The sequence below is a fragment of the Antechinus flavipes genome, chromosome 3 (assembly GCF_016432865.1).
Source record: "Antechinus flavipes isolate AdamAnt ecotype Samford, QLD, Australia chromosome 3, AdamAnt_v2, whole genome shotgun sequence".
Classification (NCBI taxonomy): domain Eukaryota; kingdom Metazoa; phylum Chordata; class Mammalia; order Dasyuromorphia; family Dasyuridae; genus Antechinus; species Antechinus flavipes.
The window spans coordinates 334,529,470-334,556,706 of NC_067400.1; the positions used below are offsets into that span (position 1 = coordinate 334,529,470).

The 27,237-nt window shown below is 33.4% G+C and overlaps 1 protein-coding gene across 1 annotated transcript in view; it reads left to right on the top strand.

The window, feature by feature from the left end:
* PXYLP1 (2-phosphoxylose phosphatase 1) overlaps positions 1 to 27,237 on the top strand; it is a 61,288-nt gene that overhangs the window by 19,195 nt on the left and 14,856 nt on the right. The window contains exon 3 of the mRNA XM_051985658.1: positions 23,639 to 23,770. Within this exon, the coding sequence (XP_051841618.1) occupies positions 23,692 to 23,770 (79 nt within the window). The 5' untranslated portion in view covers positions 23,639 to 23,691. The remainder of the gene's footprint in view (positions 1 to 23,638; positions 23,771 to 27,237) is intronic.

Genomic DNA, 27,237 nt, shown 5'->3' on the forward strand with positions numbered 1-27,237 from the left:
CTATTCTGTCTTGTGAGCCTAGCCTTTTCCATTGATCCACTAATCTATTTCTTAGCCAATACCAAATGGTTTTGGTGACTGCTGCTTTATAATATAATTTTAGATCAGGTACAGCTAGGCCACCTTCATTTGATTTTTTTTTCATTAATTCCCTTGAGATTCTCGACTTTTTATTGTTCCATATGAATTTTGTTGTTATTTTTTCTAGATCAATAAAATATTTTCTTGGAAGTCTGATTGGTATAGCACTAAATAAATAGATTAGTTTAGGGAGTATTGTCATCTTTATTATGTTCGCTCGGCCGATCCAAGAGCACTTAATATTTTTCCAATTATTTAAGTCTGACTTTATTTGTGTGGAGACTTTTTTATAATTTTGCTCATATAATTCCTGACTTTCCTTTGGTAGATAGATTCCCAAATACTTTATGGTATCAACAGTTATTCTGAATGGAATTTCTCTTTGTATCTCTTGCTGTTGGGTAGTATAGACTTCTGCAATGAATCCTTTTCCTCTCTTTTGGAAATAAACACTTGAAAAGTTAAGTTCTGATATGTGCGATAACACTTAAAATGTTAACTGGTCTAGAAGAATAATTTCCAACCTTTAAGATGAAGCTTGTGGGATAGAGGTAGGACTAAAAAAGGGTATTTTGAAATTATTTCAGAGTTCACATATCTTTATGTTTATCAAGAGTTGTAATTTTGATCTTTAGACCCAGCAAAATATGCAGTATGACATATAATAAATGAGCAAAGGCACCTTATGTATACTGAATAAATAATTCCTTACACAATAATGTTTTTCAACATTTTTAAATATATATGAGTGCTCTTGGGATTAATAAAACATAATTTCATTTGTGTTACTGAATTTATAATTGCTTTTTGTCAATATATATTCCCTCAATCAATAGATTGTAATTATATAATTATCCTGTAAAGGCCAACACATTTAAAAAAAAAATCTTAAAAAGTGTTCTTGTACTCAGAGTGATTGTGAACTACTGGTCTAAACCAGTGAGCCCTAAACGTTTTTGATTGTACACTTTTCTTAATAAAAAAGATTTTGAGTACCTCCCCCCATATATGTATGTGAAACTTATTTATTAATTATGTGTCTACTATCATACCAATAATTATATCTTATAAAAATTATACAAAATAGAAATTTAAAAAGGATGAGCTAAAGATGAAATAATATTCTAGAGTGATTATGGAGCCACTAGAGTTTATTGAATAGGGGAGTGATTTGATGAAACTTATACTTTGGGAAAATCACTGGCACCTAGATGGAAATTTTAGAGAAAGGATTTAATTAAGGAAGGCAGATAGATCATTTAGGAGGCTAGTTCAGTAGTCCAGGTGAGATGTAATGATCGTCATGTGAGTAGAGAAGAAGCAGATACAAGAGACATTGTGGAGATAGCAACAACAATATTTGCCTAGTGATTGGATATATAGGGAGAAGAAGAGTGAGAAGTTGAAGATGACATCAAAGTTATGAGTGAAGGATTGGAGGAATGGTGGTGCTCTTAATAGAAATGGGGAAGTTTAGAAGAAGGGCAGGTTGGGAGGAACAATAACAAGATCTGCTATGAACATTGCAACTTCTCTGTAAAGGGTCATTCTCTCAGACTCATTTTGCCCACCCAAAATGAAAATAATGGAGGCAGAGTTCTTACTGTGCATTGCCCCAAACCAGAGCTTACTTTCTGAGGAGTACCTGCAGTAGCTACAAAGTAATCTGAGGGATAGGAAATAGATATGCTGGTGAGAAAATTTTCCAGTGGCATCTCTGAAGCTGGATTGTGGGTACTCAATAGTTAAATTATAATCGCCCCGAGAGACCAATGTTTGCTGCAAAATGCTTGGAGAAAGTTAGGGGAATAAGGGTAGGTGTGATTTGTTGGAGATACATTTTATAACTTTTCTTCCCAACTTCTGATTAGGCGATTTTGTATGTATGTGTATAGACACACAACACACACACACACACACACACACACACACACACACACATATACACACACATCCTTTGGGGTCAAGCCACACTTTCAGAGAGACTCTGGGCCTTAACTTTGGAGATAACTGGTCTAAGCAATGTGGGGATTTAGAAGAGCATTACTAGGTAAAGTGGTCAGAAAATAGAGGCAGTGGACCTTAAACTGGACCTTGAAAGATATTGATTCTTTCAGTAGGCAGAAATAAGTGGAGGGCAGAACATTTTAGGTAGATAGAATGTTCTGAGCCAGGAATATGGCAAGTGCTCCTTGTTTGGAGGGATGAATAGACCAGTTTTGCTAAAATGAAATTCCTTCCACATAGTCAGCAAGTGAAAATGAATATTTCATGTTGAATGAATATAGCAGAAGGGTTCTATATTGAGAAATAGTGAAATAAGAAGTTGGACACGTTGGTTGGGTTATAGATTTGGAAGGCCAGTCTAAAGGGTTTTGATTTTTTAGGAAGTAGAGAGCCATTGAAGGTTTTAACCTATTTGAGATTTTAAGTAATCTGATCAAAGCAGTGTTTTAGAAAGACTTCTCTGTTGACTTGGGACAGCTTGGTGGTGCAGTAGATAGAGTGCTGGGCCTGGATACAGAAAAACTCATATTCCTGAGTTCAAATTTGCTTAGACACTTACTGGCTGGGTCACTTGACCCTGGTTGCCTCCTTCTCCATATATATAATATGACCTGGAGAAAGAAATAGCAAACCAGTACAGTATCTTTAAGAAAATTTCAAACGGGGTCACAAAGAGTCAGACATGATTGAAATAGAACTGAAAAATAATAACAAAAATCTCCTAAATTCTTTGTGAACATACTTTCAGCATGTTAATTTGTGCTTTGCTACCAAATGCAAAGTGTTGACAGTGATCATCTAAAACCTTCCATATGCTGATGTATGTTTGTATGTACTTATGACTCATGAGCAGAATAATGTTCAACAATTGTTAGGTTGTTTTGCCAAGTCTGTGTTTTGCTTTAGTCTTTCTGGCATGAATAGTGTGTCTTCCTATAGTGTTTTTCTTAGCAAACATCTGAATTTGTCTTGACTCTGAATGTTACTTATAATATTATAGATAAGACCTCAGAATGATCAACCCTTCTAAAAGAAAGACAGCCCATTTGACAGAAGTCAGTGCTATTTTTAGAAAGAGGTTATATTAGGAACAGAAATCAAACCAGTTCGGTATGCTTTGATTCTCACCCTTTTAGGAAGTGGTATTGATATATGTTGCTGTTTTTGATTGATTACTTCACCTGCATAGCTCATCCAAATGTCACATTTCAAAAGAAATTTCAGTCCAGTAATGCTCAGAAAGCAGCATATAATAGAAAGTTCATTGGACTATAGAAGGGAAGGAGGAGGGAATGTGCATTTATATAGCACCTACCATGTATCAGGACTATGCTTTACAAATATTATCTCAATTAATCCTTATAATAATAAGCCTGTGAGGTAGGGGCTGTTATTGGTTATACCCATTTTGCAGTTGAGACAACTGAGGCAGACAAGTTAAATGATCTGCCCAGGTCACATAGTAAGTATCTTGGATTGTATTTGAACTCAGTTTTTCCTGACTCCAGGCTCAATTCTCTGTTCTCTGTGCCACCCATCTGTCTCTTGTACATTCCTTTAATTAATGTAAAATTTTTGTAAAGTCATGGAGTTTGTTCATTGACAAAAGCTTTACTTTATGAGCAGCACACTACCACGTTATTTAGTAAGTGAAGAATGTAACACACTGAGTTTTAAGAGGGCATAACACAAATAATTATGGCAGCAGCTTTACTAAGTGACTTTTGTGTCTCTTATTGTAGATATTTTCACACCAAAAGTACAATTAGTGGTATCAGTGGTGTATTCTCACCTATTTATTTGGGGATTACATAGTCATATATTACTATTTCAGTAGAAATGCTGATTTTATAGAATGAAAGTAATGTAGTAGCATCATTTATCTGATGACATGTAACTGCAAACACCTGGTTACTATATCTGTCAAGACCGTACAGAGGGTTCTAGCATTTAAAAAATTATTTTAAGAAGCAAGTTTCCATCCAGTGTCATGACATTTCTTTTATTTTTTTTTCTTAACATTTTCACCAATTTGCTGCTGTCTTATTTTCCTTTCACTTCAAGGTATTTAAAATAGTAAATTTTATTTCACATGCAAAATAATTAGCTTTATTAAAAGCTTGTTTCAAAAAATTGTTTCAATTGTTCAATGTAATTAAATTACACACTCTTTGATGTGTCTTTTATTTAGGTAACTTGTTTTTGGCAGCTTGAAACAATAAAACTAATTTTAAATGCTTTCAATTAAGGTATTTAAAAAAAAAAAAAAAACTTTGTAAATGGGGCAGGCAGGCAACTTGAACTGACATTCCAAAAAAACTAACTGGATATAACATATAAAAATGAGTATTGCAACTTGATGGACCAGTAATTAAAGTCTTTTTACCCTAAAAAAAAAAATCAACTGCCAATATAAGTGATATGTGTGGTTCAGGTGTAGACTGGTATGGTTATAAGGAGGCCTGGGACCAGTTTCTGTCACATTTGAATGAGCTGTACCACCCATGTTCCTTAGCTGTCACCATCTTAGTTTTCATCTACACTGTGTTTTGATTTCTGTTAATATCCTTTGCATCAATTATTTGTTTGTTACTAATTGATTCTTGAATGATTTTTGGGTTCAGAATAATGACATATGGATCCTTTTCAACCCATCTCTAATCTCTATATCTCTAATTTTAATGAATTACAACTATACTATTGTTACATGAGAGAATGGATGACAAGATCATGGAGTTTTAGGATCTGGAGCCTCAGGGATCATCTATTCTAGCGTTTCTTAACCTGGGGTCCATGAATAGATGTGTGTGTGTGTGTGTGTGTGTGTGTGTTGTGTGTGTGTGTGTGATTGTCTGTGAACTTGAATGGGAAAAAATTTACATCTTTATTTTCCCCAACTTCTAATTGATGTTTACTATTTCTTTCAATTATGAATTTTAAAATATTCTGTGGAGGAATGTGTATGTTTCAATAGACCACCAAAGGGTTCTATAATACAGAAAAGATCAAGAACCTTTTATCTCATCCAATCCCTTTATTTTGCAGAGGAGGAACCGAACCGTTTCAGAGAAGTTAAGTGACTTTTAGAAAAAACCTTTGCTCTCTTTTTCTCCAACAGAATCCATTCTTATATCTTTGCATTTCGAGTCCAATACTTTTTCTTTTATAGTACACACACTGTCATCTAATCATTTAGTGATTTAATATTTTGGATATCTAAATACTTAATAGTTCTATATAGCTTTCCATAATATAAAATGTAAAACTAAGATGTCATTATTCAGAATTTAGGTTGGTTATCTTTAGCTAAGCATCTTCTTTAAACTCTTCACTGTGTTGATCTTAAAAAATCAAGAGAACTGTTATGCATTCATATGTTCACCTTCATTGAACATGTTCATAGTCAGTAGACTGAAATATACTACAGTTACTTGTTACTGCTTAATTATGTGTGATTGAAGCAGCAATGCTTATTTTACCTATAATTAAGATTGTATGCGGTTTGATTGATGGGCTTGAAAATGCTTGTTTCTAGCACTAGATTGCTATCATAAGGACATTTTTTGAGGCTGTTTTTATGCATTGTAAAGCACTGTAAAATTATAGGCTATTTAAAAATAATGAGAAATGAAGTTCAAAAAGATGAGGAAAAAAACAAATCTGACATAATTATTTTAGAATAGTCAGGAAAACTAAAGCCCAGGATTGACTGAAACTTTTGATAAATGTTAGTGATAATAAAAAGGCCCTTTTTAGTTATGTTGAAGGCAAGAGAAGTAACAAGAAAAGGATGAGACTTCATTATAGGACAGTTCACAAGAAGATGGAAATAACCCTACTCACTTTATACCGTTTTTCTACCAAGAAGAATAATCATTATTCTCAGATGGGTTATTATAGAAGAAAAAAGTGGTTCACTGGTTATTTTGGAAACCCAAGTAAGTGAAAAAAACAGGAGCAACCTTTCTGTTTTCAAGTTTGGTAGCTGGTTTCAGTCAAATACTAGCTCATAAGTTTTGATGAAAATTTACAAATAAGATGACCATAATACTTTCAGTGATCTTTGAGGAATCATTAAAAAGTGATAAGAGAACAAAGTTACAAAAAGATACATACTATGAAAGTGGATATAGGTAGATGTCCCATTTTTTAAAAAAAGGTGAAGAAAGTAGATTCTTCAAACTACAACCAATAAACTTGATATGAATTCTTAGAAAAAATACTAAAAGAGATTATTAAAGGTGTGCTTTATAAAAACATTGAAAAACTAGTGATCACTCTTTTTTTTTTTTTGCTGAGGCAGTTGGGTTAAATGACTTACACAGAGTCACATAGCTAGGAAGTCTTAAGTGTCTGAGACCAGATTTGAACTCAGGTCCTGACTTCAGGGCTGGTACTCTATCCATTGCATCACCTAGCTGCCCCAATCACTCTTTTTTTTTTTTTTTTTTTTTTTTTTAAATTATTATAACTTTTTATTGGCAGAACCCATGCCTGGGTAATTATTTTTTACAATATTATCCCTTGTACTCACTTCTGTTCCGACTTTTCCCCTCCCTCCCTTCACCCCCTCCCCCAGATGGCAAGCAGTCCTATACATGTTGAATATGTCACTGTATATCCTAGATACAATATATGTGTGCAGAACCGAAGTTCTCTTGTTGCACAGGAAGAATTGGATTCAGAAGGTAAAAAATAACCTGGAAAGAAAAACAAAAATGCAAACAGTTTACATTCATTTCCTAGTGTTTTTTCTTTGAGTGTAGCTGCTTCTGTCCATCCTTGATCAATTGAAACTGAGTTAGATCTCTTTGTCGAAGAAATCCACTTCTTTCAGAATACATCCTCAAACAGTATCATTGTTGAGGTATATACTGATCTCCTGGTTCTGCTGATTTCACTTAGCATCAGTTCATGTAAGTCTCTCCAAGCCTCTCTGTATTCATCCTGCTGGTGATTTCTTACAGAACAATAATATTCCATAACATTCATATACCACAATTTACCCAACCATTCTCCAATTGATGGACATCCATTCATTTTCCAGTTTCTAGCCACTACAAACAGGGTTGCCACAAACATTTTGGCACATACAAGTCCCCTTTCCCTTCTTTAGTATCTCTTTGTGCCCCGATCACTCTTAACCAACATCATAATCATAAAAGCTGGTAGTGTATTAAGGATTTCAAAGAGATTTACATATGTTATGTAATTTGATCTTCACAACAATTCAGTTTGGTAGATGAATTTATCTATATTTTATAGATCAGAAACTTGAGGTTTAAAGGGATTAAGATTTACCTAGGATCACACAGGTACTAAATGTTTGAAATGGAATTTGAACCCAGGTTTTTCTGACTACATGTATTATGCTTTAAAGTAGGGCCAGATTATTGAAAGCTTTGAAAATTTACAGGAGAAATTTATCTTTTTAAAAAAGATTTTTATTTTCAAGTTATATGCATATATAGTTTTCAGTATACACCTTTGCAAAACCTTGTGATCCAAATATTTTTCTCCCTCCCTTCCCCCTTCCCCCCTCTTCCTTAGAGGCAAGTAATCCAATATATGTTAAACAAATGCAATTCTTTTATACGTATTTCCACAATTATCATGCTGCACAAGAAAAATCAGATCAAAAAGGGAAAACATGAGAAAGAAAACAAAATGCAAATAAACAACCAAAAAAAAAAAAAATGAAACTACCATGTTTTTATCCACACTCAGTTCCTACAGTCCTCTCTTTGGGTGCAGATGTCTCTCTCCATCACAAGATCATTGGAACTGGCCTGAACCATCTCGCTGTTGAAAAGAGCCACATCCATCAGAATTAATCATCATTTAATCTTGTTGCTGTGTACAATGTTCTCTTGGTTCTGCTCACTTCACTTAGCCCATGTAGGAGAAACCTACATGGATTGATGCTTTCTGAAATCCTGTTGATCATGAGAAATTTATCTTTGATAGGATAGATATTAGGAAGCCATTGAGAAAAGTAATTATTAAAGTATTGTTTTAGTAAGATTAGTTAGATAGTAATATGCAACATGGATTGGAGATTGATTATTACAGTTAATAGAATTTTCTTTTCGTTTGGATTATCTGTATCTATTAGACGTCCCTTTTGTTCGGAGGCTGTTGAAGTAGGAAAAAAAAAAGAAAAAAAAAGAGAGGAGGAAAAGCATGTATTCTCTTAGAACAATTTATTCACATTTATCAAATTAATAAATTTAGTTATTTATAGATATTTGTGAACTCCATTTAGCAAAATATTACTGTGTATAATTGCAGAATTTTCTGCCATTCATCATTTGAAACAAAATCAGCAAATGTTGGTTTGCAGTTTCACTGGACATTTTAATGAATGCTGTGAATTGGTTCAAACTGTTAGCTGAGGTTTTCAGTAAACTAGTAGAGTATATTGGGCTTTCTTTACTCAGAACTGAGGTTGGTTACCTCTAATAGAAGCATCTTTGATGTTGCAGTTAAACACTTCTGTTTGTGTTGATTTGAAAAAAGCAAGGGCATTTGTTAAGTATGTATTATATGTCCTCCTTAGTTAATAGACTTGTTAAAAATTACAGTAGTGTGTTATAAGGATCAAGAATGTATTTTCATTTAATACCATCATTTAATGTTATCTATCTGCTACATATTTTGATTTAAACTTCAAGAATAAAAGATAAATGGAAGCATATTTCCAACAACTTTTAAATGCTTACAAACTTAAATTCATTTTTGAAAGGGATGCTTTATTGTTTTCTCTTGGCTCTTTCTCGAGGTGAAAGGTGGGTAGTTATTTCTTGGTGTTGCTGGATAATTAGTATTCTCCTCCTCCCCAGTATCCTTATTGGAGGATTTCAGTAAACTTATATACCTAGACTTCTGAGAGCTGCTCTCAATTTGATGACAGTTATAAGGATGATTGACATTTCTTTTGCACTTTAAGGCTAATAAAAGACTTTGCATAATGAACATCTGATATAATTAGTGAATTACTTATTATTTATTTAATTATGTGTGCATATACTGATAGAGATATGGTGATATTGGGAATAAAACTACCATGGTTAATGTTTCCTAAATAACTGCTGAAACACTGGAAATATTTTTTATAAAATGAAACAGAGCAATATTTTAAATCATAGAGCACTACTAAAAAATTCCATCTCTGCGTGATTTTCAAAGTGATTAGAAAATTTCAAAAATTGTAAAAATGGATAAGATTTTCAATATATTATTATCAGATTTTATTAAAAACACATGAAAGATTATAAATGTAATACTGGCTAAACAAGTTATAGATCCAAAATATCAAATCTGGCAAAATAAGAAGCCCTGTTGCAAAGACTAGGATTAATCACCTTTTTTGCTTTTAGAAAGAGAACGCATGAAGGTCAGATATCAGCAGCAATTTTACATGAATATATCTAAATTTTTTTTTTTTGATGCTATGCCATTTTCCCTATGTTTTTTACACAAACTGATATCAGATTACAACATCCATGTTAATACAGGAATTTCATTTCTAGGTTTGTTCTTTATTGAAATAGGGTGCCATCTGAAATATTGCAACAACATAGTCTTGGACTGAATGGCATTACTGGATTTTAAAGAACATTGTCCCAGAAGAGCATATTTTAATAGTTTTTAAAAACATTTTATATCCACTTAATTATGTGCTGTGGAAGAGGCAGCTGTCTACCACCATTTTAATTCATAAGAAAGGCAATTCAGACTTGCCATCCATACCCCTAAGCTGTAGAGTTTAGGGTAGGATTTATACCTTTGTCATGTCAGATTTGAATGATTTGAATACAAGGAACTGATATATCAACCATAAGGGCTTCATGCCTATTGATGGCCTCAGTGCTTGGCTCTATCTGACCAATGCATTTGACTCGTTTTGTACAATTCTGTCTGGATGGCCCTGAGATAAAGTGGTTTGCATGAATACATAGCAGGTACTCTACTGGGATAGTAAGATTTCTGACTCTTCTGGAGGGTGTCCTTACATCAAGCATTTCTATCCAAGAAGGTATAAAGCAGGGTTGACTTCTTAATCTAACCCTGAAACTGATGATCATGCCCTGAGAAAGATGGGGCTAGTCTTTAAATTGTATGGTAGGAAAGTTAGTGTCCCAGCCTATCTAGATGATTTAAGCCATAGGGACTGATAACCTGACCTCCCTTCCTTAAATGTTGAATCATGTGAGTGAGGTTGCTAGATTAGGCAAAATATATATCCTTGTTAATTGTCCTCATCCAGAAGTCTTTGCCACCTATCTGAATAACTTCGGACAAGAAAAGGAGTAGAGTGCAGCAGCAACTGTCCACAAACGTTTCATCTAAATGGAGGATAAATAAATAACACTGTCCTGACCCAAGGTTAAATGACAGATCTTAGATTCTAAGAGTGGATAGTTTGAACTTAGACATTTTCATCAACAACAATTAATTTACAAACCTTATCAGGATAAAATATACTCAAACTCTAGCTTTTTTTTTTACCCCTTTGGGAGAAAGATCTTTTACCTGGCTTGTAGACTGGCATTTTATTCGCAGATCTGAGGAGATTTGGCTCTGGTGATAATCATTATTATCTGTGTCAGTGGAAGGCATTAAATTAAATACACCTTCAAATCTTTGCTACTCTGGTCCTCTTATCCAAAAGTACAGTTTCATGTTAAATAAAACTAATTACCTGCTAGAGAGCTGGAAACCACTGAAATGAGGATAAATTTGAAGGTTCCAGTACTTAGAGAGGCACTACCATTGTCTCTAGCTCAGGAAGTTACAGAATGTATCGCAATGTAGTGATAGTTGGCATTTTGGGAAATTGGGATCCAGCAGTGATACAGTGTTGCTCAAATTAAAAATCAGCATCATATGTATAGACTTTTTTTTTTAATAGCTTTTTATTTACAAGTTATATGTATGGGTAATTTTACAGCATTGACAATTGCCAAACATTTTGTTCCAATTTTTCCCCTCCTTCCCCCCAGCCCTTTCCCTAAATGGCAGGATGATCAGTAGATGTTAAATATAGTAAAGTATAAATTAAATACACAATAAGTATACATGACCAAACCGTCATTTTGCTGTACCAAAAAAATCGGACTCTGAAATATTGTATAATTAGCCTGTGAAGGAAATCCAAAATACAGGCAGGCAAAAATATAGGGATTGGGAATTCTATGTAATGGTTCTTAGTCATCTCCCAGAGTTCTTTTGCTGGCCATAGCTGGTTCAGTTCATTACTGCTACATTGGAACTGATTTGGTTCTTCTCATTGCTGAGGATGGCCAGGTCCATCAGAATTGGTCATCATATATTATTGTTGTTGAAGTATATAATGATCTCCTGGTCCTGCTCGTTTCACTCAGCGTCAGTTTGTGTAAATCTCTCCAGGCCTTTCTGAAATCATCCTGTTGGTCATTTCTTAGCGAACAATAATATTCCATAATATTCATATACCACAATTTATTCAGCCATTCTTCAATTGATGGGCATCTACTCAGTTTCCAGTTTCTGGCCACTACAAAGAGGGCTGCTGCAAACATTCATGCAATATGTATAGACTTAATAAGGCAACTCTATTAGAAGAGTATAGACATATATAGAGAACATATCACCAGTATATAGAATGAATTTTTGAGAAGAATATTTCTTTTTTTATCTTAATAAGGGCATAAAGTGTCCTTTTTAGGATCCAAAGAGTAATAACTGCATTTATTCCACATAGAATTTTATTGTGTAATATTTTATGTAATATACATTTATATATTACCTTTTTGTAAACATGCCTACGTGTATACTTTTGTTCTATTACTATTAGGTACTTAGTGTTAAAAATTCTGAAAAGAATAATTTTACAACATAAGTTCTGTATATATGTATACTTTAAATGTTATTTGAATAAGAGTAAGATATCTGTATTTTACTGATGAGAGAGAAGACTCTAGTCTTCTGGTTCTAAGTTCTGTGCTTTTCTCATTATTGTCACTAAATCTGAGGAGGACGGGAAGCATACTCCAAGACACTAGCATTCAGAATCCTCTTTAGAATTTTCAGACCTACGTTCTTAGAATATTTAATTTCTGTTGATTGAACAGTCACTGCCCTCTACCAATATGCCACATCGTCTATTGTTCATTATACTTATTGGAATCCATTTTGATGTGCCAGTTATTTACGCCTGAAACTTTAAACAGATTCAGATCATCTTTAGCTCATAAACTCCTTCTGTCTTTGTTCTTATCCTGGGTAATGCTGCCGTAACCTTTGGATCACCTGTTTTATTAATAGCAAATTTATCCGTTCCCTTGAACTTTTCTTTTAATCTTTCTTCCACCTAAATTGAGTAAATGTCCATCAGTTGGAGAATGGCTGAACAAGTTATGGTATTTGAATGTAATGGAATATTGTTGTTTTATAAGAAATGACAAGCAGGCTGATTTCAGAAAAGCTTGGAAAGACTTGGTTCTTCAATTTCACTGGCTATTCTTCAACCATTATTCAAGAATAACCATTTTCTTGTGAAGTCCTGGCAATTGTCAGGCAACAAGCATTTATTAAGCCCTACTGTTTACCAGATATTTCAGTGATAAGTGCTTGGGATACAGTTTAAACAAATGAAAAAATCCCAACTTAACGGCACTTCTGGGCCACTCTCCAGATTTCCTTAATATTAGAATTAGGTTCCTAGTTTTCTTCATTTAATCTCCTCCATCCTCAGAGATTTAAGGATTCCTGTTGACCGCCTATATAATAATACACTGACCTCAGAATGAGAGTTGGAAGGAACCTTAGCAACCATCTACTCCAACTCATATATGAAAGAATTCCCGATAACATTTCAGACAAGTAGTCAATCAACTACTGCTTGAAGAACTGCAAGGAGATGGAAACCACCATCTCTTGAAGAAAACCATTCCATTTTTGGACAGCTCTAATTTAAGGAAGTTTTTCTTGACATTAACCCTAAATTTTTCTCTTTTCAACTTATACCTATTGTTAACTATTTGAAAATAGCTATCATGTATTTTTACTTCCTTCACTCTTTCATAGGATCATTTTATTATTAGCAAATTATTCTGCTTCCTTCCCCCTCCCCTGCCCTATCTTCTTTTTTCCATCATGCCCAGTTCTCATATGATATGACCTTGAGGCTTAGAACGGAATATAATTTGCCAGATAGGGTCTTAAGTTATTCTGTCTGTTGTCATTTGTGTATAGCTAATTTCCAAATTTGTAATTGCAACCCTGACTTCTCTTGAAATCCAGATTTGCATTTTCAATTGCTTATAAGATAGAATAGTCTGGGTAGAATCATTTCAGGAATTAGTGGAGACATAAAGCAAAGGAAGGATCTTTGGGGTAGCATAATAAGCTGCATAATCTAGGGCTGTATGGCTTTCAGAGAGGAGGGGACTCAGGTGTGCTGATTTAGTATAGCTATTGGAGAAGCTAACTTAATCACAGAGCACAGAAGTATCTATAATAACTGGGCTAGCAGATTACCTTCAGTTAAAGTAACCAGGAGAGAGAATATGGTAGGAAAGAATTTCCAGCTACTCGATCCATTGAGAGCGTTAGAGGAGGGTTCTATAATGCAGGAGGCTTATGGTCACATAGATCCCAGAGGCATGGGACCGGGACAATATTTTAACAGATTCCATAGCCAGTGAAATTGAAGATCCAAGAAGTGGCTGAAGATTTGAAACCCAAGTGAGGATGTTGCAAGATGCAGAAAAAGAAGTGATTGTGCCACAAAGCACGAGCCCTTACATCTTGAAGTAGATTGCAGAATTACCATATCTAAATATCTAGAGCTTGACTTAGCATCTTGTCAGATATTTCTGACTGAATTCCTGGATGAAACATCAAAAAAAGGAGTTAAACAGGAAAGAGGTGACTAAGAAAATCAAAGGCCTCTATATATTTGTAGTTAGGACTAGATCTGATTTGTGAACTTTGTATTTTCTTCCCCTTCTTTGTTACTTTTAACCATTATCTTTTTCCTGTTAGTACTTACTTGTTAAACTCTTAGAATAAAGTTGCCTTGTCATTTTTAGATTGCAGAGTAGAACAAAACATTTCCGTTGTCTCTTGAAGGCTAGAAGTGAGTAACAGTCAATAAGTAAACATGTATTAAATGATTATTGGGTGCCAGACACTGTGATGGGGAACGAAAGGCATCAGAAGAGCTGATGACAGTAAGAAACTAGGAAGTAAGTAAATAAGCCTAGACTTGGCAGGTTGGCCATGGTGTCATATATTCTGAAACCAGAGTCTGTCTAGACATGTAATTTAGAACTTTGAAAAGATGAATGTGCCAAGTTTGTGGACTTGGAATTGAAAATTAGTTATAGAGAGTACTCTTTAAAACATTTCTGAATTTTTATTTTTCCTCATTTATTTCATAATAAATTTTTAGTTCCCTCTTAACTAGGTGCAGTCTGAGATGTTTTATCCATCATTGTCAATATAATGGCTCTGGCATTGAATGCAAATAAGCTGAATTGAAAAAATTTTCAAACTTTCTATCTATTATACCTCTTTGCATTTTTAAAAATAATGCATTATAATAAAAATAAATATCCAAAACAATTGACCACATGGATTCATGTTATTATATGTGTATAGCGAATATTTTAAAATGCAGATTCTGTATTGCCATATTTTCAAGCATTTTAATCAATTAAAATGGCTTACTCTGATAATACTTATTACAAATTTCTTTTTCATTGTTGAATAAAACATTGGGTGGAATATGGTAAAGATCATGATTTCAGTCACCCATATTTACAGACTTGGTGTGATCTTTAATCCTCACTCTCACCCTACATGACTAAATCATGCCATTTCTACCTTCACAGCATTTCTCTCATGTGTCCCCTTCTTTCTTCTGACAGAGCCACCACTTTAGTTTGAGCCCTCATCACTTCTCATCTGGACTCCTGCCATGGCCACCTAATTTACCTCCCAGCTTCCAGTGTCTTCCACACAGTTGCCAAATGATATTCCTAAAGTTCAGATCTGTCATTCTCCTAATAAATAAACTTCAGTGGCTCCCAGTCACTTTTAGGATCAAATATAAACTCTTCTGTTTGGTATTCCAAGCTCTTCACAGCCTGGCCCCAATTTATCTTTCTTGATTTATTTCACTTCCTTTTAAATATGATGGTTTAGCCATACTGTTCTTTTACTATTTTGTTTTTTTTCCAAATACATGCAAAGATAGTTTCCAACATTCACCTTTGCAAAACCTTGTGTTCCAAATTTTTCTCCCTTCCCTCTCCCCAAGACCACCACCAAGGGAAAAAGAAGGTAAAAATACTATACTTTGATCTACATGCAGTCTCAGTAGTTCTCTCTCTGGATTGGATGGCACTATTGAAATTACCTTCATTGTTGAAAAGAGCCAGCTTTATCACAATTGATCATCACATAATCTTAGTGTTATTGTATGCAAAGTTATCTTGGTTCTATTCCACTTAGAATCAGTTTCAGGCTTTTGTGAAATCAGCCTGTTCATCATTTCTTATAAAACTAATAATATTCCATTATATTCATATACTGTAACTTATCCAGCCATTTCCTAACTTATGGGCATTTACTCAATTACCAATTCCTTGCTACTGCAAAAAGAGCTACTACAAACCTTTATGCACATGTGAGTCCTTTTCCCTTTTTTATGATTTCTTTGGATGTAGAAACACTGCTGGATAAAAGGGTATGCACAGTTTGAAAATCCTTTGGGCATAGTTCCACATTGCTCTCCAGATTGTTGGGATCATTTCACAACTCCACCAATGTATTAATGCCCCAGGCTCCCCACATCCTTTCCATCATTTATCATTATCTTTTCCTGTTAGTCTGGGAGATGTGAAGTGGTACATCAGAGTTGTCAATGCATTTCTTGAATCAATAGTGATTTAGAACATTTTTTCATATGACTAGAAATGGCTTTTATTTCTTTGTCTGAAAATTGTCTGTTCATATCCTTTGAGCTTTGTTAATTGGGGAATGACTTGTATTCTTATAAATGTGAGTCAGAAATGAGGCCATTATCTCTGAAATACTGGTTGTAAAATTTTTCCTCCAGCTTTCTGCTTTCCTTGTAATCTTGTTTGTGTAAAACCTTTTTAATTTAATGTAATCAAAATTATTCATTTTACAGTTTATACTGTTCACTAATTCTCCTTTGGCCATAAATTCCTCTCTTCTTCATAGTTCTGAGAGGTAGACTGTCCCTTGTAATTCTAAATGTAAATGCTTATAATATCACTTTTTATATTTAAATCATAAACTCATTTCAACCTCATCTTTAGCCATTCTGTTCTTACTGACCTTCATATAATATATGCACTCCATCGCCATCTTCATGTCTTTACATTGACTATATATATATATATATATATATATATATATATATATATATATATATTTGCAAGATACTCTCTCCTCATTTTCACATTTTAAAATCCCTAATTTCCCTCAAGACTTTGCTTAAGAGCTTCTTCAAGAGGTTGTTTCCTGTTTCTCCCTTCTCCAAATTGCCTTGTATTTGTTTTAGCTGCTCATATTTGTGTCCTTGATAGAATGAATGTAAATTTCTTGAAGCAGGGACTATTTCAATTTTGTCTTTGTATTTCAATTGTCTGATATATTGCCTGGTTCTTAGTAGGTTTTTAATAAGTAATTTTTTGATTCATTAAGTGATATCTGGAAATTCCTCCAATTTAACTTGAACATAAATAAATGAATGTGTATTATTATTCCAAAATCAGTAATTGTTAGATCATTAATGAGCAATTTTTATTTTTTTTAAAGTTTGTACATTATGAATATATTGTGTATTGCCTCTTTTAATGAGGGGATAGAAAACTTGTTCACAGGTCATGGAGTTTACTTAGAATGAGTTTAACTTGGTAGAGGCCTTTCCTTTTGGAAGGAGCTCTTGGGTTATGAAATTAGGAATTTCTTTTGAGGGAATAATGACAAAAAGGGAAATATAAGAACTGATTTATATAGGTAGTTTTTAATGCATCGTAAGATAATGTTTTACTTCACCTGGAGTTCTGAGATTCCACATTCTTTACAACAGGTCACTAGGACTAGTTATATTGATAAATTCCAATGAAAGCTTTAATAATTGACTCAGAACTCGGCCATTTCAGTAGGCTGAGAGATTGCTGGTAATTGGTTCCTTATGGGAGAGGGAAGGAGAACATTCCAGGATAAAAATTATGGAAAGAAATAGCAAAAGAAGTGGCTGAGTCAGCCCCCATGCATTGCTGCTGTAGAGGAAACTAGTAATTGTAGTGCTGGTTTAAAATACTGAAGTAATTTAGGTATACTGTCAATCTGAAAGGCAGACAGAGAATTGAAGGGGAATGCCAGCTATTGAATATGTGGAAAAGGAACAAATGAGGCTCATTTGGTTGCAATGGCACATATTCAATTAGAATACTGTCTCTAAAAGTTTTTTTTTTTAAATGATAATAACAAACTAAAATTTATTTTTTAAAAACCATTTCTGCCTCTTTTCTGATATAAATAAACTAGTCACAAGTTTTCAAATATTTTTGGCTCTTGCAGTAATTTGTTTTGCACTGTAGATTCTATAACACTTATACTTTACACAGTACTTTAGAGTTATAAAGTCTATAAAGTGAATTGTCCAAGGCAACATGTATAGTGTCATAGAGGGTATCTCTTGATCTTTTGATTCCAAACCAAGTACTTTTGCATCTGTGCCATGTTCCCTACAGTGTATTTGACATCATTTTACTATTTCCACAACTATCACTCTAATTCAAACTATTTTGTTGTAATAGCTAACTCTTTCTTAATCTAGTCTTGATTAGTCTACTGCCAGATTAATTTCCCTAAATATAGCAGCAGTCATGATGTTTCCTGTTTTGAATCAATGGTTCTTCATTTTCCATATTAGGTTGTCCACCACAAAAAGTCCATATATATACGTCTGTTTGGCACTCAAGATCTTCTTCAGATGTCATGTCAGTAAACATTTCTTAAATTCTTGTTATATAGAATAGGTAATAATATATTGAATATAATAGTAATGTAATATAGAGTAATATATATTATATATAACACACACATATGTGTATACATAAATATGTATGTGTGTATATACATATATATCACTACATGGGATAAACATACACAGATAAAAACTTCAGTACAGATATTTTAAAAATTCATCTTTATTAAGCTATTACTATGGCATTGTGGTAACAACAAAGAAAGTAAAAATGATGGCTGTTTTCAAGGAGCTTACATTCTAATTAGGGAGACAATTTGCAAATAACCCTACTGCATCAATTATTCATTTCATTGGAATTTATCAATATAAACTAGTCCTACTGATCAGTTGTAAAAAATGTGGAATCTCAGCAATCCAGGTTGGAATAAAACATCATCTTACGATGCATTAAAAACTACCTCTGTAAACTCAGGAGATCCTTCCAAAAGGCAAAGATTATAAATAATCTCCCAGAAAAAGCACTAATAGTGGAGGTTGGTAGGACTAGGAAATGACTCTTGTAGAAGGTGGGATTTGAACCAAGTCTTGAAGAAAGATAAAGCAGCAAGATGGAGTTGAAAAAGGAGAACATTTTGTTTTATTGCCAGTAAAGAGGTACAGTGTAGGGAGATAGAATGTCCTGTGTGAGGAATAGCAAGAAGGCCAGCATCTAGATTGGGGAGGAAATGGGAGAGGAATAAAATGTATTAATGGATAGAGCAGTGGACTCTGGAAGATCTGTGTTTAAATCTGGCCTCAGACACTTATCTTCTATGTGCCTTTGGACAAGTCACTTAACCTTGTTTGCCTCAGTTTCCTCATCTGTAAAAGAAGGAAATGACAAACTATTCCATTATGTATACCAAGAAAACCTCAAATAGGGATTGTGAAAAGTTGGATACCACCCAACATAACATTTACTGTATTTTTCCTTTACTATAGTTACTTATCATCATGTGTTGCAATTCCCATAATAAATACTTGTGCTTTCTCTTGGACATTTAAAAGATAGATTAGCATGAAGTAGAATGGAGCTGATCATAAGGTGGCCTTATTAGCAGTCTCCTTCCTTTTTTTTCCTTTTCCTTTCTTTTTTGATCATGGTGGTGTAACTGTAAAATGACACCAGTTTTCTTAAAATTTCTTAAATAAGACCAGTCTAGAAAATAGTCTGTGAAAGTAATTTCAAATTAGGAATTCCAGAAATGTTTTGAAAATAGCAGCATTGTTGGAATAAATTGGAAATCTACTAAGGTAAATTTCTGAAGGAGGAAATGCATGGCTGTGTAAATTCTGGTATATTTTTTAAAAGAGCAATCTCATTTCTTTATAACCCACATCCCATTTAGGATCACTTGTGAAGTACAAATAATGACAGGGCTCATCGGGTTCTTTTGTTTTAAGAAAATATTAAATTAAAATTGAGGTTCTGAATATTTAGTTTAACACTCAGATTTAGAACTTCAGCTTTGGGTTTACATGGACTGGTTTCAATCTTGGTACCTCACATAAATTATTCTTGTTAGTTTACATCCCCACTCATGTTTTCTCTGAGAACATCATAATTTGGCCCATTTTGCCTTTTATCTGTCAAGATATATATGGCTCATATATAAATCTCCAAGAAAAGGTAAAAAGACCCTCACCTCTCATGAAAGTCCTTAGATTAACATAGAGAATATAGGGGAGCTTTACTTTTATCTGCCAGCCAAGGCACGAGGGACTTGTACCCAAGATCAAACATGTCAAGACATGTCTTCCCTCTTTAGTGAAGCTCATTCCTTCCCTTCTGGACAGAAATATAGTCATCCAGATTTTAAATAGTTTTTTAAGATTGAAGCTGCCTCCAAAGAGGAAAGAACCGGCAGTTCATAAAGAATCAAACACCTTTTCACTCTACACCAATACTGGTCCAGCCAGGCTCATTCCTTCACTTCATGACAGATTCTGGTTCTTTCTAGGACTTCCTTTTTTTTTTTTTTTTTTTTTTTCTTTTTTCTTTTTTTTGCTGAGGCAATTGAGGTCAAGTGGTTTGCCTAGGGTCACACAGCTAGAAAGCCTAGGTATCTGAGAATGATGCGGGAAAGATTCCTTTCTAGATTCCCACCTTCTCCTAGTTAATAATGTAAATGGCCCTTTAACTCTTAATTTCCAGGAAAACTAATTTCTCCTGGTGTTGGTCCAGGGTGTAGACTAAGAAGTCAGGGGAAAACTGGAGGACTATAAATCTAATCAAGATAAGAATGCAATTTAAGCTCTTAGAAATCTTTGAACTGTGCTGCCTTTCTTTAAAAAGAGTTGGTTCCTCAATAAGCAAAGATCTTAAGCCTTCCCCCCACTTTCCCCACTCTTATATGGGGGAGGGGTGGAAGGGGTCAGAGGGAGTTTAAACTCAAGTTCTTCTGACTTCAGGGCTGGTATTCTGTCCACTGTGTTACTTAGCTGCCCCAGGACTTGCTTTTTTTAATCTGCTGAAACCTTGATTTAGGAATTTTTCCCTTTGGTAATTCTGCCTCTAGGAAATCTATTTGTAGTCTCTGTATTCTCTCCATTTTTATTTTCCTTTACAGCCCAAATCCAAGGGCTCAGCTTTATACTAATCTTGATTTTAATCATCCATTCTCCTGCTAGTGAGTTTTCTAGCATTCAGAGCAAGGAGTCATGTTCCATCTAGTTACCAAATGTGGGGATCAATGAATATTAGTATTCTATATAGTCAGATGACATCAGACACTTTAGACCTTGTCTTAGTAGCTTTGTAGTTAATTTGGATAATTATATTAAGATCTCTTTCTTTTTCACTTTCTCTTTCAGTAAGATAGTTTATGTCTCTAAAAAAGCAGAGTTTAACTTTAAAAAAAAATTATTATGTTATTTTTCCCCAGTTACATATAAAAGAATTTTAAGTATTTGTTTTTAAAACTTTGAATTTTAGTTTTTCTCCTTTCTTCCCTTCTTCCCACCCCCCCATTGAGAAGGCACATGTGAAATCATGCCAAACATTTCCAAAAACATATTGTGAAAGAAAATATAGGTCCTTCCCCCCCCCCAAAAAAAAACACCTCAAGAAAAATAAAATGAAGGAAAAAAAGTATGTTTCTTTCTGTATCTAGGTACAATCTTAGTTAATAATGTAAATTGCCCTTTAACTCACAAATCCTTTTGAATTCCCTTTGAATTCCAATAGAAGATCTGGACCTGTCCCAGTCCCACCCAGATCTGAGCCAACTTTGGGGCTACACCCCAAAGCCCCTCGAGCTAAGTCTCCTATTATAAAAAGGCCACGCTGGGAAACCCCTCTTTGCAGAGATTCCAACCATGCTAGCCATGTGAGGACCCTCTGTCCACTGGACCCTCTGTCCAGTGCCCTCCTTATCTCTATCTTCACCTATCTCCTTACTTCCAAACCCAATAATAAACCTCTTTTATCAATCTAGCTCTCGGGCCAATAAATGCTTTTATTGGGGACTCGCACCGCTACTAGACCCCATTTAGCGTCGCTACTAGACCCCATTTAGCCGCCGAATCCAAGGGGGTTGCAGGGGAGCTTTGCTTGACTCCCTGTACCCCAAACCTGCACTAAACCTCAACTAAACCCTAATTTCATTTAGGTACCCCAAATCTAGACCTCAACAATTGTATTGCTTAGAATAGCCAAGTCAAGAATTCTTTTCAAACAGATGAAATTAGTTTTCTGTAATTACTAATTTAATAGTTTTCTGTAATGATGAACTCTAAAATGGCTTATAAAAATAATTAAGAAATAAAATTTAAATCACTTCAGTTAGTTTATTACCCAATTTTATATAAAAGAAATACTTAAGAGGTTTAAGGTATCCCAGGCTCATTTGTTCAACTTTAAATCAATTTTATATGTTTATTAAATTTACATAAAACTAAGAATAATTATTGAGCTATTGGATGACAGAATTGAAACTAAGAAGATAGATTTTACTTATTTATATTAAAAAATCAATTTCATGGGTATGAATTGGGGGAGGAGTTAGTTCAGTATTCAGGTTAAAAAAAAAAGATCCAGATTCTGTTTGACTTAAAATTTAATATGCATCACAATGTACATGGAAGTGATAAAAGTCTTTAAACCAGAAAAGAAGTGTATTCCACAGTTCAGGACAAGCCATATCTGAATTATTCTGTTAAGTTCTGAGTGATATAGAAAAAGATGACTTGTGGTGTAACAAAAAGGATACTGGAGGCAAAGGATCCAAGTTTCTGTCCCAACTCTGACACTTAACTGTCTATAGGAGCTAGAATAAATCACTTACCTTCTTTAGGCCTCTAATTTCTCATTTGTCAAAGGAAGCTTTAGACTAATGATTCCTAAGTTCTCTTCCAGCTCTAAATTTATCCTATTATCCTATTTTTGATCAAATGAAAAACAGAGGGGGTTTATTTGTACACTGCATTATAATAATTGTAATAACACTATCAATCTACCTTCTAGATCGTATTGATCTACCATCTACCAGAACATGGCTCTTGAGCCAGGAAATGATTTCTCTTTTGGATTTTGGAAAATCTTTTTGGATTTCTTTGATTTCTCCATCATGCTCCTGATCTTGGGACCTTTCCTCTCCCCTTTTACCACTTGCTCCCTTTCCTATTCTTGGAAGTATTGTCCTTTCCAATTAATAAGCTTCTTCAGACCTAGGACTTCCATTATAAATTTCGATCCCTATCACTTAGCATTGTTTGGCGTATAGTTAGCATTGAATAAATGTTTACTGACTGACCTACTAAGTGACTTTTTGTGATTAGGGTAAAACAAAACAGCTTTATACACTTAAGTACCCTCTGAGGACATCACTGTATGACATCAGTACAGATAGATCCATAGAATCTTGGAAGGGATCTGCAAAAATATTAAAAGTTCATTCTCCTCATTCTCTTTATTTTATGGAGGAAGAAGAGGAAACTGAGGTTAAATGGAGTAAGCGATTTACTCCAAATCACACAGCTTATTAGAAGCAGAATACTTCATAATAATCCTGTTTTATCAAAAAAAGGTTAAATTGTGCTAATTCAGCCTTTATTAGGTACTTCTAAGTGTTGGGAACTCAAAATGTGAAAAACATACTTTTTAAGAGCTGGTAGGAGTTTAGAATTTATTAATATTTTTAGAGAGGCAGGAAAATGTATAAAAAGTTATGATTTCTATTAGAGGGATTTAGAGATTAAAAAAAAATTGAAGACTAATAAAAAGAAAAGTTTCATTATCTGGGAAAAAAAAATGATTTGTTAGGGTACTTTATTCAAGCCCCATTATGCCAGATACAGGGAGGATTGCTGCATTGTTACTTATTTTCAAAGCTTTTCTGACTAGGAGCAAACAAAAACAATAAAAGATTTTCTGTAGTTAGGGATTAGTTCTTGTCTGCTTAGGCAAAGAGTAATTGAATTTTTTTCAATCCAACAGTTGACATATTTAGTTTTCCACCTTTCAACATAAGTTTATTGCCTCTTTTATTCCAGGGCATAGTTCCAGTTTGAGGTGAAACCATGAAGAAAAAGTAGAACAAATAATAATGCTTTTCCGAAATCGTTTTTTGTTGCTGCTGGTCTTGGCTGCTTTACTGGCCTTTTTGAGCATCAGTCTGCAATTCTGTAAGTATGTCATGTCATGGTTTTTTTTTTTTTTTTTTTTACCTTTTTATTGTTGAGTATCCCAGAAGGGAAGACGTGATTAGGTATTCCTTGTTTATTCATTTAAGGAATAATGAAGTATGGAAAATCTGAATTCTTTGTTGTTTTTATAACATGAAAATGGAAAATTTGTGTATATATAAGTATTAGTTTTGTTTTATTGTACATTGTTGTATATTGTTCATCCTCCCATGCCCTCTCCTTTGGCCAATTGTGACCTCTTTACTTTGCTTGCAAAGGTTTACTAGGAATGCCCTTATTGACTATCATCCCTTTCCCACTTTACCTATTTCTGGATCTGTTACTTTTTTTTTTTTTTTTTTTTTTGATATTTGACAAAATGTTTTATATCTTAGTCATGAATCTTACTGTTATTTGCTTCTCAATAATTTAGTTCATTTAGGTAACCCAAACTGTTGGAATTAAACATATAAATGAGGAACTTTTATTTTTTAAATTTTTTTTCATAATTGTAACTTTTTATTGACAGAACCCATGCCTGGGTAATTTTTTACAATATTATCTCTTGTACTCACTTCTGTTCCAACTTTTCCCCTCCCTCAGTCCACCCCCTCTCCTCAATGGGAAGCAGTCTTATACATGTTAAGTATGGCACAGTATATCCTAGATACAATATATGTGTACAGAACCGAACAGTTCTCTTGTTGTACAGGAAGAATTGGATTCAGAAGGTAAAAATAACCTGGGAAGAAAAACAAAAAAGCAAACAGTTTACATTCATTTCCCAGTGTTCTTTCTTTGGGTTAGCTGCTCCTGTCCATCATTGATCAACTGAAACTGAGTTAGATCTCTTTGTTGAAGAAATCCACTTCCATCAGAATACATCCTCATACAGTATCATTGTTGAAGTATATAATGATCTCTTGGTTCTGCTCATTTCACTTAGCATCAGTTCATGTAAGTCTCTCCAAGCCTCTCTGTATTCATCCTGCTGGTGATTTCTTACAGAACAATAATATTCCATAACATTCATATACCACAATTTACCCAACCATTCTCCAATTGATGGGCATCCATAAATGAGGAACTTTTAATAGGTAGATGTCATCCTTTTTATAATCAGTTTAGAGTGATTTCATTGTTGTGAAATTTCCAAAGCAAATTGAATTATGGGAAAGAGCATAATGGGATTGTAAAAAGAACATAATCTAGGAATATAAGTGTAGTTTGGGAGAAATCAAATTTTGGATGAAATGTCTGGGTAAGTAAGTTTTTAACAAGTTTCTTCATGTAATTTGCAGACTTATAATGGATGCTTAAGAAATGTTACTGTTGATAACAAAATTATTGAAAATATTTTTTTTAAAGAAAAAGTAATGGACCTACAGTTGATTAATGAATTTAAAAGTATAAAACTTGACACTTTCAGTGTGTGACTCAGTGGTTTGTTTATTATAACTTTTCATTCAAAAATTTTCCAGTCTTTGCTTGGAGAAGTGAACTCTTAGAGTCAACTCCAATTTTTCGTCTGAAAAGTTGACAGGTTAACTAAATGGTAGAAGCTAGAATAAGGGTTCATTTTATCTGCTCCATTTCTGTTTCATGAGTTGGTTTCCACGTCATTGAATTGGCTTACTTGGTTTGTTTATATAACTCTACTGAAAGTACCTTCTGTTTTAGGACAGTCAATTTTAAGACATACTTTTATAGACACATTTTGCAGGGTGAATTATCCTGTGTACAAGCACTTTTTTCTCTTGGATTTATTGGTGATACAGAGGAATCAGAAATTAAGACATGGATATTTTTACATCATTTCTGCTCTTAGGTAAACTTTTATGCAAACTAATTTTTCCTCCATTATTGTGGAAATTAGATTTATCTACTTAGATAATATTGAGTGTTTATACTATAACATAACTATAACTATAGAATAAGAAACTAGATTGTGAAAGTTTAATTAAGCATGTTTTCTTTAGGCTTCCTACTTTTTAAATGAACTTTATATCACTATTTTGACTAATTTGTAGGTAGTGAATTAACAACATAAATATTTTTAAATTGTATAATCAAATATAACATGATGATAAGACATAATATATTTGGTTTTGTGTTTTAAAATGATATTCTTTGCTATATTAATGTTTTTTCCTGATATTTTGAGAAGTCATGATGCTATTTAATATACAACAAAGTCATTCTATTTTCAATAGTATTTTTCTTTTAATAAGTACACTGGTGAACTTCATAAGTTTATAGATATTTAATCATTTACATTATATTTGATTGTGTAGAGGTGTAAAGAGATATAAAATATGCTTTTTTTTTTTTTTTTTTTTTGCTAGGTAAACCTAAAAAATCCTCTAATTACTGATTCTATATAAGTTAGATTTGTTTACACACAAAATACTAAGTATTGTGTATAGGGAAGTAAATAGTAAAAATTTAATTAAATAGGTTTTCTTTATGAACTGGTCTTCAAGTGTGTTATTTAAAATAAATGGATTTTGCTCCATTTTTTGGACTAATGTTTTGATAGGGAAGTAACAAATAGAAATACTTTTATAGCTTTAAATGATTTTTAAAATTTTTATGTTTTAATATTTTGAATTATGGAATTGCTGCTATTTCTGCTTTCATCTTTCATTATTTAATACTATATTTTCTTCCTTGATATTCTCTTCTATCTAGGTTTTTAGGATCTCATTCTCTCCTGATTTACTTCCTACTTATGATACCTTCTTTTCTGTCTCCTTTGTTGTATTCTTTTCCAGTATCTTTCTTAGATCTCATAAAGGACTTTTTTCAATTACCGTGAAATTTTGCAAATTATAGTTGTCTGTTTTTGTAGGTTAACTCCTTTCTAGTTTGTGAACTATATGTCAGGACTGGACAGTTATATAAGCTCTTTATCTTCTTGAGTGGGTAAAACATTACTGCTAAGTAGGTTCTTAATAAATCAGGTGCTGAATTCTAAATTCTGTTGTTAGAAACAAAATTAAGAATATGTAAGAAGCATATGTTATTTATTATTAGGAGAAAACATCAGATTTAATTAAACATTGCTTGAAAATATAATAGCTTAAATTGAATTGAACATTTAAAAATAAAGTTGTGTATATGGCAAAGACTTCGGAGATTTACAGATTCATCATGAACCTGCTTTGGTTTTGTGTCTGCTTTTTACTTGTAGGTGATTAAGTACCAGTTTCATGCTTAATATTTTATTTAATATTTAGTCTTTCTATATTTCAAACTTAGATAAGGAAGATTGGTTAATGTTTTTAATTGTAGGTGAATATATAGATTACCTTTAAATAAACTGAGATTAAACTTCAGAGAACCTTATGTGCCTGTTGTGTGCAAGGCATTATTATAATCAATTACATTTTAATTTTTACCTAAAAGAAAGTTATATAGATTTACTGAAGCATATTAATTTATTTGGTTAAGACTTGCAGATTGAT